This window comes from Hypanus sabinus, chromosome 2 (genome assembly GCF_030144855.1).
Source record: "Hypanus sabinus isolate sHypSab1 chromosome 2, sHypSab1.hap1, whole genome shotgun sequence".
NCBI classification, from domain to species: domain Eukaryota; kingdom Metazoa; phylum Chordata; class Chondrichthyes; order Myliobatiformes; family Dasyatidae; genus Hypanus; species Hypanus sabinus.
In genome coordinates this window covers 165,326,567-165,340,451 of record NC_082707.1, presented here as the reverse complement: position 1 = coordinate 165,340,451, position 13,885 = coordinate 165,326,567, and the positions used below count along the sequence as shown (strand labels likewise).

Below are 13,885 nucleotides of genomic sequence, written 5' to 3'. Positions count from 1 at the left end.
TCACCTGGGAGTCAACATACCATCTGGGTATCTTTTTCACATCCACAGAATTTCCATCTGATTCCTTAACTATCCTCTATCACTACTGCACTCCTCTTCCCTCTTACCTCACAGAGCCAACTCAGTGCCAGACACAAACCCTAGTGTCTTTCTTTACTAGTTAACTAAGATACCATTTTCTGTAGAAGGACCTCATAATTGCTGCATTTGAAGGATAAGCTCCCAGAAATGTCATTTGACTTAATTTGGAGGTTTTTTGCTGTCTCTGTGATCCATTTGGCTCACAATTGAAGGTGAAGGAAGATATGATGAAAATAGGGTTTTTATTTATTAACATGTATCTGAAAGCATGGCAAATAAGATATAAACAACTGATTTGTTCCGTTTATACTTTTATGACATTTTTGTTTCTAAAGTCTCAATTTGTTGATTGTGAATTTTATATTTCGTGAACCTTAACAGTGCTGTTCTCAATATTATACAATTTAGTCTTAAATTATTTTGAAGGCGATTCAGGTAAAATATTTGCCCTAAGTTCTTTGCCATATTAATTTCATTTTATCTGTTTTTCAATTCCAACCCATAATTACCTGTTTTACAGTGTTAAATGCTGGATTTATAGATTGTGTATGATGTCACCAAATTTTAATTTGTTGATGTAACACAGGCTGAGTTGGAGTGGGGAAAAGCAAATTACATCCAGATAAAAAGAATAAAGGAGGTGAGATTGTTGTGTACCATTAAATTGTAATAATGTGTTCATAAAGGATTGTTTGCTATTAATTGTGTAGCTCTATTCTTCTACTGAAAACTAAGAATCTACTTCTGATCCATTGGGCCATTCATAACCTTTATCTCAAATGTAAGTTTTCTCAACTTCCTCAGTCTTTTTAGCAGAAGAAAACTTGAATTTTGTCATCTACTGACAGGCCAGCTGTGATATTAAGATCATAAGTAGATGAATTGGATATCTGATCATGGAAAGGAGAGAAAAATAGGAATTATCTTTCCATCGTGCGCATTTTGCTGAAGCAGAGTTCTGAACAGAAAACTCTTTGAGGATTCAAACTTGATTATGAAAGACATTTGCTGCACCGTAGAGAATAATATACTTGTCCACGGTGACAAAACTTCAAGGTTGTAGACCACTCTTGATCTTTAGGTCTTCCAGGCACTTAAATCAATGTGGACAAAATTACTCAATAGATTTGCCACCCTTCCATTCTAATTTTTTTTAAAAAGTTGTAAGAACTTGTAGAGTAAACAAAACTATTAGTATTTTGTACTTTAGAACTGTTGGTGATTCAAAAGCAGCTACTTACTTTGCAGTCCTCTATTGTTTTGCCACCTGGTTCATCCGAAGACTATTCAACCATTGTGGATAAAATAACCAATGCTCAGTCAAATTCGGAGTGACTAGGACTTCTCTTAAAGTACTACTCAGACGACCCAATCCAACCTTGATAGGATAGAAATTTAACTTTGGGGACTAACACTAAGTAAATATAAAGATAATGCTAAACAATTGTATTCCTCTTTCATTTCCACTGGAAAAAAATATGTAGAAGAGCCATAAGCTATTCCAGATAGTTTGTTAGGGGTTTAATCTTTGTAGCTAACAAGGAATTTCTCCTTAAGGTGCTACAAAAGCTTAATATATTGTGAAGCTGAAATATTGAGTGCAACAATTAAATTAAACAATTGTTTACAAAAATTTTTGGGGACTGTAAAGTGACAGGCAGGTATTGAATTTGGCTTTACGACTGAATCTGCAAAATGTAAATCAATGGATGAAATCAAACAAGAATGAAGAGATGGCTCAATGTAAAAATTGCAATGACTAAAAGGTGGCCGTGGCTAATACTGGAGGATATCTGTTTTAGATGAGTTGAAGATACTTTAGGGGAAATATCAGAAGGGTTTTTTGTTTTACACAGTGGTGGGTAGTTGGAATGTACCACCGGGCATGGTAGTAGAGGCTGATGTAATAGGAACATTTGAGGGACTCTTAGATAGGCACATGGATGTAAGAAAAATGGAGTGTTATCGGCTGTTAGAAGGGAAGGGTTATATTGATCACAGAGTGAGTTTATATAGGTTGGCAAAACATCGTGGGTTAGAAGGCATCTACTGTGCTGTAGTATGTTGTGGACTAAGGCGAAGTGAGAAGAATAGGAGTTTTCAGAATAATTTCCACTTTATTAAAAGAAAAAATAACTTGGCTGTTGAAGTGAAATGTGGTTCTGAGGAGGCTAAGTAATATTGAGACCCTTTTAGAGATGCTAATTAAATTAAAATGAATATAAGCTAAAAACGTGATCATTGTAAATGTTTTTGAAATGACAAATAGTAAGTTTTCCGCAAGTTCCAGTGGCTTTATATCACTTGAACATGCATTCTTTGTATGCCAAATAGCACTAATAGTTGTGGAGTCACACAACATGGAAACAGTCCATGTTGACCAAGTTCAAAGTAATTTTTATAATCAGAGTACATGTATGTCACAACAAACAACCTGAGATTCATTTCCCTATGGGAATACTCAGCAAATCTATAGAATAGTAACTATAACAGGGTCAATGAAAGAGTGCAGAAGACCTCAAAATAAATAATGAGATGAAGGGTCCATAAAGTGAGATAATTGATTGCGGGAGCATCTCAATGGGCAAGTGAATGTAGTTATCTCTTTTTGTTCAGGAGTCTAATAGCTGAGGGATAGTAACTGTTCTTGAACTGGTGATGCGAGTCCTTGAGGCTCTTGTACTTTCTGCCTGATGGCGGCAGCAAGAAAAGAGCATGGCCTAGGTGGTGAGGATCTCTGATGATGGATACTGCTTTCCTACAATAGCATTTCATGTTGATGTGCTCAATGATTGGGAGCCTTTTACCCATGATATCCTGGGTCAAATCCACTACCTTTTGTAGGATTTTCCATTCAAAAGCATTGGTGTTTCCATACCAGGTTGTGCTACAGCTAGTCAATACAATCTCCACTACACACCTACAGAAGTTTGTCAGAGTTAATGATGTCATATCAAAACTCCAGAGACTCCTAAGGAAGTAGTGTCATTGTTGTGCTTTCTTTGCAATTGCACCTGATGCTGGGTCCGGGACAGGTCCGCTGAAATAGTAACACCCAGGAATTTAAAGTTGCCAGTCCTCTCCACCTCTGATCCTCCAATGAGAACTGGCTCATGGACCTCTAATTTCCCTCTCATGAAGTCTACGATCTCATTACCCTCTGAACTTTTCCCATCTATGTACCTGCCCAAGTTGAAGTTGGAGGCAAGGTTAGCAAAATTGACAAATTCATTATAGATGCAAGAAGCAATGCCAATGTAGTAGTCACTGTTGTTTGGAAAAAAATTTGGGAGTGTTTACATTGTAGGCTTGGAATTTGGACTGTTCTATTTAGATAGCAAAATGGTAGGCACAGCTGGAGAAAATGTGAGTGTCATGCCCATGGCTACAGTTTAGATTTGCAGAAAGTGGGCGGAGATGAAAAAAAAATTCTTGAGGGTGAGAACCAGTTTTACTGACAGAGAAGTGTGGTGAGTTAGTTGGACATTTGACAAATAATTTGTTAAGCATAATGTTGTGGGTTGAAGGGCCTGTTTCTGTGCTATACTGTGCTATGGTCTTTAATCACCCTACTCCTGTGCAGTAGTCATTGATACAGATCATCGCACACTTCAACTTGAAAGCTTTTTTCTGAATCTCTGGTACTCACATGAGATCCTGCCAAGTGATTAGAAAAAAGAGATTGATCATATAACTGAGGTTTTAAATATTTGAAAGAGGGGAGCAGTGTATTTAACTCATTTACAATCTAGTCCATGAAAAGACTGAAGAAGATCAAGAGATGATAGGACCTGGCAGTCTCCTGGAATCAAATGTGACTTAAGATCATAAGATTTAGAAGCAGAATTGATCTATTTGGCTGAATTAACATTGAGTCTACTCTGCCATTTCATCATGATTGGTCCATTTAACCTCTGAGCCCCAAATCCTGCCTTTCCCTCATATCCCTTCATGCCCTAACCAATCAAGAATATATCAACCTCTACTTTAAGTATACATGAAGATTTGGTTACCACAGTTGCTTGTGGCAACGAATTTCACAGATTTGCCACTCTATGGCTAAAGAAATTATTCCTCATCTCTGTTCTGAATGGATGCCCCTCTATTCTGAGGCTGTGTCCTCTGGTCTCGACTCTCCCACCATAGGAAACATCCATTCCATCAACGCCGTTCACCTTTCGATAGGTTTCATTTAGGTCCTCCCTCATCCTTCTGAACTTCAGTAAGTACAGGCCCAGAGCCATCAAAAACTCTTCATGTGACAAGCCGTTCAAACCTGGAATCATATTTGTGGCCCTCCTTTGAACCCACTCCAATTTTGGCATATTCTTTAAGATAAGAGGCCCAAAACTGCTCACAATACTCCAAGAGAGACCTCACCAGTGCTTTATAAACTCTCAACATTACATCCTTTATATTCTAGTCCTCTTGAAATGAATAGTCTCATCACATTTGCTTTCCTCACCACAGACTCAACCTGCATATTAACCCTAAAAGAGTTCTTCACAAGGACTCCCAAGTCTCTTTGCATCTCAGATTTTTGTATCTTCTCTCCATTTAAAAAACACATGACCTTTTCATTTTTTTTTAACCAGTGTATGACAATATACTTACTGCCACTTCTTTGCCCATTCTCCTAATCGAAATCCTTCTGTACCCTCTCTACTTCCTCAAATCTACCTGCCCTTCCACCTATTTTGATAACGTCTACAAACTTTACAACAAAGTAATCGATTCCGTCATCCAAATCATTAACATATAATGTAAAGTTGAAATGCACTTTGATTTTAAAAAAAAGACATAGACTATTTTCTAAACAGGGAGCAAATTTAGAAATCAGCGATGCAAAGGGACTCGGGAATCCTTATCCAGGATTCCCTAAAGGTTAACTTGCAGGTTGAGTCGGTGATGAGGGAAAATGCAATGTTAGCATTCATTTTGAGAGGACTAGAATATAATAGTAAGGATATAATGCTGAAGTTTTATAAGGCATTGGTCAGACCATTCTTCAAATATTGTGAACAGTTTTGGATTCCCTAAGAAAGGATGTGCTGGCATTGAAGAGGGTCGAGAAGATTTTCACGGGAATGATCCCTGAAACAAAAAGGTTAATGTATGAGGAACGTTTGGTGGCTCTGGGCCTGTACTGGAGTTTAGAAGAGTGAATGAGAATCTCATTGAAATTTATTAAATATTGAAAGCCCTAGATAGAGTGGACATGGAAAGGGTATTTCCTATGATGGGGAAATCTAGTACCAGAGGGCACAGCCTCAGAATAGAGGGACAGCCCTTTATAACAGAAATGAGTAATTTCTTTAGCCAGAGGGTAGTGAATTTGTGGAATTCATTGTCGCAAATTGCTGTGGAGGATGGGTTGATGGGTCCTTGATTAGTAAGGGCATCAAAGGTTATGGGGAGGAGTCAGGAGAATGACAGGTTGACGGGTAATCAAGCACCCCTGACGGAATGGCAGAGCTAACTCAATGGACTGAATGATATAGTTCTGCTTCTATACCTTGTATTCTACCAACTTTTATATTCAGTGCCCTGACTTGTGAATGCCAGTGTGCCAAAAAGCTGTCTGTTTGTCAGGGACTCCACACAAAGGAAGCCATGTATTTGGATTCCAAGGTCTCTCTGACCTACAACACCCGCCTAAGCCTGCACGCTACCAGGATTTGACCTTTCACACTTAAACATGTTTCCAATATTAATTAAGTGTATTAAATGTTTGACTTTTTAAAAAGCAAATCTGGTTTTCTTTTTGGCAAAATCACACTCAAGATTAATGATTTCTTCATTTTGGCTATGATAGATCTGGAATTGGATGTTGGGTATATCTGAGAAAAATGCTAAAAAGGCAGCAAAGAAGGAATCCTGTCTTTCAAGGAGATTACTCATTTGAGGCAGTGCAGATGTATCAGATTTAAGATCTAGTCACTACAATTATTCTGATCTTACCATTAAGGGTAGTATTAATAATTAGAATGTTGACCCATAAACTAAGCCATGAAGTTAAAGCTGAAGCTATGCAGTGATCTTAAGTGCTGGATCCTTGGACTGAACACAAAATGTATTGCTGGGGCATGAAAAGAAATTGCTGTTAAAATTCCCCAAGGAAGTCTTAAAACTGATGCCCTGAATTTGAAGACTCTTCTAATTCAGGATCCCTTGTGCAGTTGGATCCTGGATTTCCTCACTTATAGACCCCTGCAATTCAGATTGGCAAAAACATCTCCTCCACAGGGATGTGTGCTTAGCCCTCTTCTCTACTTGCTTTACACCTTTGACTGTTTGGCTAAGTACAGCTTCAACACCATATACAAGTTTGCTGATGACACTACTGTTACAGGCTGTATCAAAGGTGATGATGAATCAACATACGGGAGGGAGATTGAAAATTTGGCTAAGTGGTGTAATAACAACAACCTCTCACTCAGTGTCCCTAAGACCAACATACTGATTGTAGACTTCAGGAGTGGGAAACCAGAAGTCCATAGAGGATCAGAGGTGGAGAAGGTCAGTAACTTAAAAATCCTGGGTGTCACTATCTCCAGAGGACCTGTCCTGGACCCATCATGTTAGTATTGCAACAAAAACATGGCAACATCTGTACTGCTTCAAGAGTCTGCGGAGGTTTGCATGTCATCAAAAACTTTGACAAACTTCCATAGATTTATGGTGGAAAGTGTGCTGACTTGACTGGATTATGGCCTGGTATGGGAACACCAAAGCCTTTGAGCAGAAAATCCTACAAATTCTGCTTTTTCCTGTAATACCATGGGCTCATAGCTTGTTAAGCAGCCTTATGTGCGGCATCTTTTCAAAGGCCTTCTGAAAATCCAAGTATATAACATCAACTGATTCTCGTTGGTCAATCTTGCTTATTAATTCTTCAAAGAATTCCAACAGATTTGCCAGGCAAGTTATTTTCTTGAGGTAACCATGCTAACTACAGCCTATTTTATCATGTGCCTCTAAGTACCCTGAGACCTCACCCTTAATAATCAACTCCAACATCTTCCCAACCACTGAGGTTAGACTAACTGGCCTATAGTTTCCTTTCTTCTGTCTCTCTCCCTACTTGAAGAGTAGAATTGTATTTGCAATTTTCCCAGTCCTCTGGAACCATTCCAGATTCTAGTGATTCTTGAAAGATCATTACTAATGCTTCCACAATCTCTTCAGGCACCTCTTTCAGAACCCTGGGATGTACACCATCTGGTTCAGGTGACTTATCTACCTTCAGATCTTCAGAACTTTGGGAGGTTGGAGGTGTTGTGGATAGTGTGGAGGGCTGTCAGAGGTTACAGCGGGACATTGATAGAATGCAAAACTGGGCTGTGAAGTGGCAGATGGAGTTCAACCCAGATAAGTGTGAAGCGGTTCATTTTGGTAGGGCAAATATGATGGCAGAATGTAGTATTACTGGTAAGACTCTTGGCAGTGTGGAGGATCAGAGGGATCTTGGGGTCCGAGTCCATAGGACGCTCAAAGCAGCTGCGCAGGTTGACTCTGTGGTTGAGAAGGCATAAGGTGTATTGACCTTCATTAATCATGGAATTTAATATAGGAGCCGAGAGGTAATGTCGCAGCTATATAGGACCTTGATCAGACCCCACTTGGAGTACTGTGCTCAGTTCTGGTCGCCTCACTACAGGAAGGATATGGAAGCCATAGAAAGGGTACAGAGGAGATTTACAAGGATGTTGCCTGGATTGGGGAGCATGCCTTATGAAAACAGGTTGAATGAACTCAGCCTTTTCTCCTTGGAGCAACGGAGGATGAGAGGTGACCTGTTAGAAGTGTATAAGATGATGAGAGCCATTGATGGTGTGGATAGTCAGAAGCTTTTTCCCAGGCCTGAAATGGTTGCCACAAGAGGACACGGGTTTAAGGTACTGGGAAGTAGGTACAGAGGAGATGTCGGGTAATTTTTTTATGCAGAGAGTGGTGAGTGTGTGGAATGGGCTGCCAGCAACAGTGGTGGAGGCAGATACAATAGGGTCTTTTAAGAGACTTCTGGATAGGTACGTGCAACTTGGAAAAATAGAGGGCTATGGGTAAGCCTAGTAATTTCTAAGGTAGGGACATGTTCGGCACAACTTTGTGGGCCAAAAGGCCTGTATTGTGATACAGATTTTCTATGTTTCTAAATTGGTGGATTTGGCCCAATACATCATGAGTAAAACCCTCCCAACCATTGAGCACATCTACATGAAACATTACTGTAGAAAAGCAGCATCCGTCATCAAAGATCCCAGGTCGTGCTCTTTTTGTGCTGTTACCATCCAGTAAAAGGTACAAGTGCCTCAGGACTCATGACACCAGGTTCAAGAACAGTTACTACCCCTCAACCATCAGGCTCTTAAGCAAAAGGGGATAATTATACCCATAACAGACACAAAATGCTGGTGGAACACAGCAGGTCAGGCAGCATCTAAAGGGAGAAGCGCTGTCAGCGTTTCGGGCCGAGACCCTTCGTCAGGACTAACCAAAAGGAAAGATAGTAAGAGATTTGTAAGTAGTTGGGGGAGGGGGAAATGCGAAATGATAGGAGAAGACCGGATAAATAAATGGCATGAACAGTGACTTCTCTAACTTCCGTTAATGCCCCTCCTCCCCTTCTTACCCCATCCCTGACATATTTAGTTGTTTGCCTGTTCTCCATCTTCCTCTGGTGTTTCCCCCCCTCCCTTTCTTTCCCCTGAGGCCTCCCATCCCATGATCCTTTCCCTTCTCCAGCTCTGTATCACTTTCGCCAATCACCTTTCCAGCTCTTAGCTTCATCCCACCCCCTCCGGTCTTCTCCTATCATTTCGCATTCCCCCCCCCCCCACTACTTTCAAATCTCTTGCTATCCTTCCTTTTGGTTAGTCCTGACGAAGGGTCTTGGCCCGAAACGTCGACAGCGCTTCTCCCTATAGATGCTGCTTGGCCTGCTGTGTTCCACCAGCATTTTGTGTATGTCGTTGTTTGAATTTCCAGCATCTGCAGATTTCCTCATGTTTGCTAATTATACCCATTCTACTTTTGGTATTCCCACAACAGATCGTCTCACTTTAAGGACTCCTATTATTTCGTGCTTGTTATTTATTGCTATTTATTTATATTTACATTTGCACAGTTTGTCCATTGATCCTGTTTACTGTTACTGTTCTGTAGATTTGCTAAGTATTCCTGCAGAAAAATAATTTCAGGGTTGTATGCGGTGATATATATGTACTTATTATAAATTTTACTCAGAATTTTGAGCTTTAATTAGGTTGACAGACTATTTACTTAGGAATGTTCTTTCAGTTATTGTTATAGAGGATTGACCAAATGGGTTCAATTTGGTAGTTAGGAAAAGTGGAAAATTATCAGGCGATTGAAACTTTCAGAGCTAAATGCTATTCCACCCTCTTTCTTTATATTGATGTAACTTAAATTCCTGCATTTTTTTTCTTAAGTTACTTCTGTGCATTTTAGGTGGCACAACTGTATGAGGAGTTGAAGGAAAGAGTACAGAGTTTTAATATGTATGTTTATCAACCCCGTGGAAGTACCAATGAAGAGTATGCACACAAGCAGAGGTTTATTTTGCAGGTACATATTGAGACTATATTTATGCACAATATATTTTTTACAGTTTAGCACCTTGTTTGCAGATTAGTAAATTTAGAGCACAGTTTATATCATTAAGTGTGTCACTGCACTCTGACTTGCCACCCTTTGCTCTTCTGGCTTCTCTACATCATTGAGAAACACAAAAGATTCAAGGCATGGCAGATGTTTCTGTGTAGATCAAGTCGAATCTTCTGTTTGTTTTGTTAAGCATAATTTTATGTAGCTGCTTTTACCTGTCTGTACAACTGTGCTGACTGTCTTTCATGAAATTTGGGTTAAGCTGTATTTATTTTGGCAATATTATTTCCACAGGTTGTGCTTGCTGGGGCTTTTTACCCCAGCTATTTCACATTTGGCCCAGTGTCTGAAGAAGTTGCTGTGAAAGACATAGCTGGAAAAGATTCAAAAACTACAGTAGTGGTATGTAGCTGTATAACTGAAATAAGAATATCGGAACCTGTCTATTTTACAGCCTTACAGTGAGCAGTTGGGTAAAAAGAACCAGTTATAACCAGAAATGGAAAAGCAAAGGGTGACAGATGCTAAAAATCTGAAATAAAACCAGATATTAAGAGAAATAATCAGTGGACAAGGAGCATCTTTGGGCAGGAAAACAATTATCATTTCAAGTTGCTGACTATTCATCAGAGCTGATGGAGAATCACTGACTTGAAATATCACTTTCTCTCTTCACAGATGCTGATTGACCTGTTAAGTGTTTCTTGTGTTTGCTATTATTTCAGAGTTGGCAGCATGTCTTTTACAATGCAATAAGTTTGAATTTCTTTGGTGAAAGGAACAAGTATCTTGGTGGAAGGATGTAATTAAGAATTCATAGGGTGATGCACTAATAAGGCATGTTTCTTTCATTGTTTGATCTTGGAATGCTCTGTTTGTACTTAATGGGATTACCATCATTCAAATTTTCCTGAGAATACTAATGGAACCTGCAGATATGGCATTTAAACACTAATTATGTTCAATTATTGTGAAGAAGTACAGACTCCACTCATCTGTTCCATCACATGCATTGATTTTTTGATTGATCTACAGAAGCACACTTCAGATTGTTGACACCTGTTGGAGGCCATTATGTCAAACATGATCTATTAAAATATCGTGCAGACTCTGATGGTTGCAAGGAGACAGTTTAAGTAATAATCATCCCAGGATGATTTTTCAAGCAGCATCTCCAACTTTTGACTGCAACTCTGAAACCAAGGTCACATCTTGTGTTAAATTTAGCCAGATACCTGATTTTGACTACCATTAATGCTCTTTAGTATCTAAACCATTTGAGTAATGTTGCCAAGATCAGAACACCCCTTACCTATCTTGTGGATTATGCTAACATACCCATATGTACTTTTGGTCAAGCTAATTAGTTTTATAAGCTGTTATAAATGAGTAAAATATACCAAAGCATCCAGGTCTGGTTTGGATCATTTAACGAAGCACTTTTTGAATTAAGTCACTGAGCTCAATTGTGAAACTGTATTTTGGTTCCCGTTTGCTATAGGTGAGGAATGTGCCACCTTATGGATTCCTGTACTATAAACAGCTTCATTCTCTGTTCAGACAGTGTGGGCAAGTCAGAACTATTTCGTTTGATGGATCTAAGTAAGTTGCTTCTGTTATGTTGAAACATTAACGTAAACTTCATACCTCAGTGCTTTACCTCAATGATTTCTAAGTTCCATTTTAATTATCCCAATGTACAGAATATTTCCATTCCTAAAGTCCTAACCCTTAACAAAATACTTCTCAAAAATAGGGGCTTTGTTGAATTTGTGCAAAATCCAATAAAGAGAACTGAGATTCATCCTGCAGTGTACATGGCATTGAAGATGGCCCAGCATCGTATTCCACTGCAGTTGAATATTCATCCTGTGGAAGAGATTGATCAGTTGACTCGAGGACAAAATAGTACAAACTTGCAAAATCCAAGGTAATATCTTATGGTGTTAAAATTCCAAAGATTCATTTTATTGTTAAAGTATGCATGTATAATACATACATGCATACAAGACATACTGATATTTGTCTTCTCCAGACAGCCGTGAAATAAAAAGAAAAAAAACAAAACTCAGCAGACCCCTGAATCCCACATCCCCTCCCCACAGTAAAAAAAAACAATAGCAATAAATCTTTATCCCCTCCCACAGAAAAAATAACAATATCAATTCCTGACCTCCTCGCAGAAAAAAAAATTACAACATGTCCCCAATCCCTACCCCACAGGAAAAAAATATCAACAATAGCAATCTATTCCTGAATCATTGTGTGTGCCGTCAGGCTTGTGTTATCTTCACCCTGATGGTAGCTATGAGAAAAGGGCATGTCCTGAATGATGGGATTCATTTATGAAGAATGGTCCATTTTTGGGGCATCGCTCCTTGAAGATGTCTGGGTTGCTGGGGAGGATAGTGCCCATGATAGAGCTGACTGAGTTTTCAAAATTTTCTGCACTGTATTTCAATCCTGTGCAATGCCACTCCTCTCCACCACCCCCCCCCCCCCCCCACCCATGGTACCAGACATTAATGCAAAGTTAGAATGCTCTCCACAGTACATTTGTAGAAATTTGCAGGATAAGTTGCAATGTAAAAGGGGGACAACATCGAAAAGGGGGATCAAAACAGGACTGAAGTTATTATATTTGAATGCATGTATGTGTGTGTGTGTGTGTGTGTATATATATATTCGGTGCACTTGTAGCAGAATTAGAGATTGGCATGCATGATGTTGTGAGCATCACCGACTCGTGACTGAAAGAAGATTATAGCTGGGAGCTCAACATCCAAGGATACACTTTGTATCGAAAGGACAGGCAGGTAGGCAGAGGGGGTGGGGTGCAATTTATCCCGATGACTGCAGTTTTGCCTTATCATTAACCTTTCCTTGCAGTCTTAGAAACCTTTTTGCCCTGTAGGAACACTTGAAATAATTTTCAAGTCTCAGGGAACCCTAAGTTGTAGATATAAAAATCCAAAAACAATTGTCAGTGAGTAGAGAGTAAACTTTTAGCCAACCTTTCTTGAAAGAAAAACTGTTAAGCTCAGCTTGCCTTTCTTGAAACTAATCTTTCTTTCCCTTTCATAAGGCAAACATTATAAACGTCTTAATTCTGTGTCAAACGAGATAAGCACACAGATTTCACCTTCATCTGAAATAAGACAACTTCTATCCTTGCTCTTGATGCTTGTTAAACAAGAAAAAAAGCCTGATCACACATGTAAGGAGTTGTAAATTGCAGCAAAATGTTCATTACTTTCCTATGAATGGCAGGATACTCTTCTTTCACTGAAATTCAGAACTTGTCCAGGGGCAGATAAGTAAATCTCTTCAGTGCATGATCAGAGTGCAGCTCACAAAGTTCTTCCCCTTCTCTCAAAGTCAAGTTCTTAGAAGATTCAGAGAAAGGGTCTTACACCCAGTCATATGTTGACAAGTACTGTTCAGTTTTGTTCTGTGGTACTTCCAGGTGGTTTTCAATAAGACTTAAAGCTTTCTGATATCCTTCCTCACTGTCAAGCCCAAGCAGCAGTGGAAACATTTGAAGGTTTTCTTTTGCAATGTGATTTTCCAAAAATTCAGATTCCTTTTAAATTCATGGATCAGAATCAGGTTTATTATCACTGGCATGTGACATGAAATTTGTTAGCAGCAGCAGTTCAATGCAATACATAATCTAGAAGAGAAAAAAAAGTAACATAATAAACGAATCAATAGTGTACATTGAACATAAGTGCAAAAAACAAATACTGTGTATTAAAAAAAAATGAGGTAGTGTCCAAGGATTCAATGTCCGTTTAGGCATCGAAGGCAGAGGGGAAGAAGCTGTTCATGAATCGCTGAGTGTGTGCCTTCAGACTTGCATACCTCCCACCTGATGGTAACAGTGAGAAAAGGGCATGCCCTGGGTGCTGGAGGTCCTTAATTATACGCTGCCTTTCTGAGGCAATGCCCCCTGAAGATGTCCTGGGTACTTTGTAGGCTAGTACCCAAGATGGAGCTGACTAGACTTACAACCTTCTGCAGCTTCTTCCAGTCCTGTGCAGTAGTCCCTCCATACCAGACAGTGATGCAGCCTGACAGAATGCTCTCCACAGTATATCTTTAGAAGTTTTTGAGTATATTTGTTGACATGCCACTTCTCTTAAAAATCCTAATAAAGTATAGCCACTGTCTTGTT

The 13,885-nt window shown here is 39.3% G+C and overlaps 1 protein-coding gene across 3 annotated transcripts in view; it reads left to right on the top strand.

Annotated features, from left to right (window-relative positions):
- tdrd9 (tudor domain containing 9) overlaps positions 1 to 13,885 on the top strand; it is a 150,138-nt gene that overhangs the window by 82,428 nt on the left and 53,825 nt on the right. For all 3 annotated transcript variants that reach the window (XM_059958509.1, XM_059958514.1, XM_059958513.1), the window contains exons 20-24: positions 668 to 721; positions 9,553 to 9,669; positions 10,003 to 10,110; positions 11,210 to 11,310; positions 11,465 to 11,638. In XM_059958509.1, the coding sequence (XP_059814492.1) occupies positions 668 to 721; positions 9,553 to 9,669; positions 10,003 to 10,110; positions 11,210 to 11,310; positions 11,465 to 11,638 (554 nt within the window). The remainder of the gene's footprint in view (positions 1 to 667; positions 722 to 9,552; positions 9,670 to 10,002; positions 10,111 to 11,209; positions 11,311 to 11,464; positions 11,639 to 13,885) is intronic.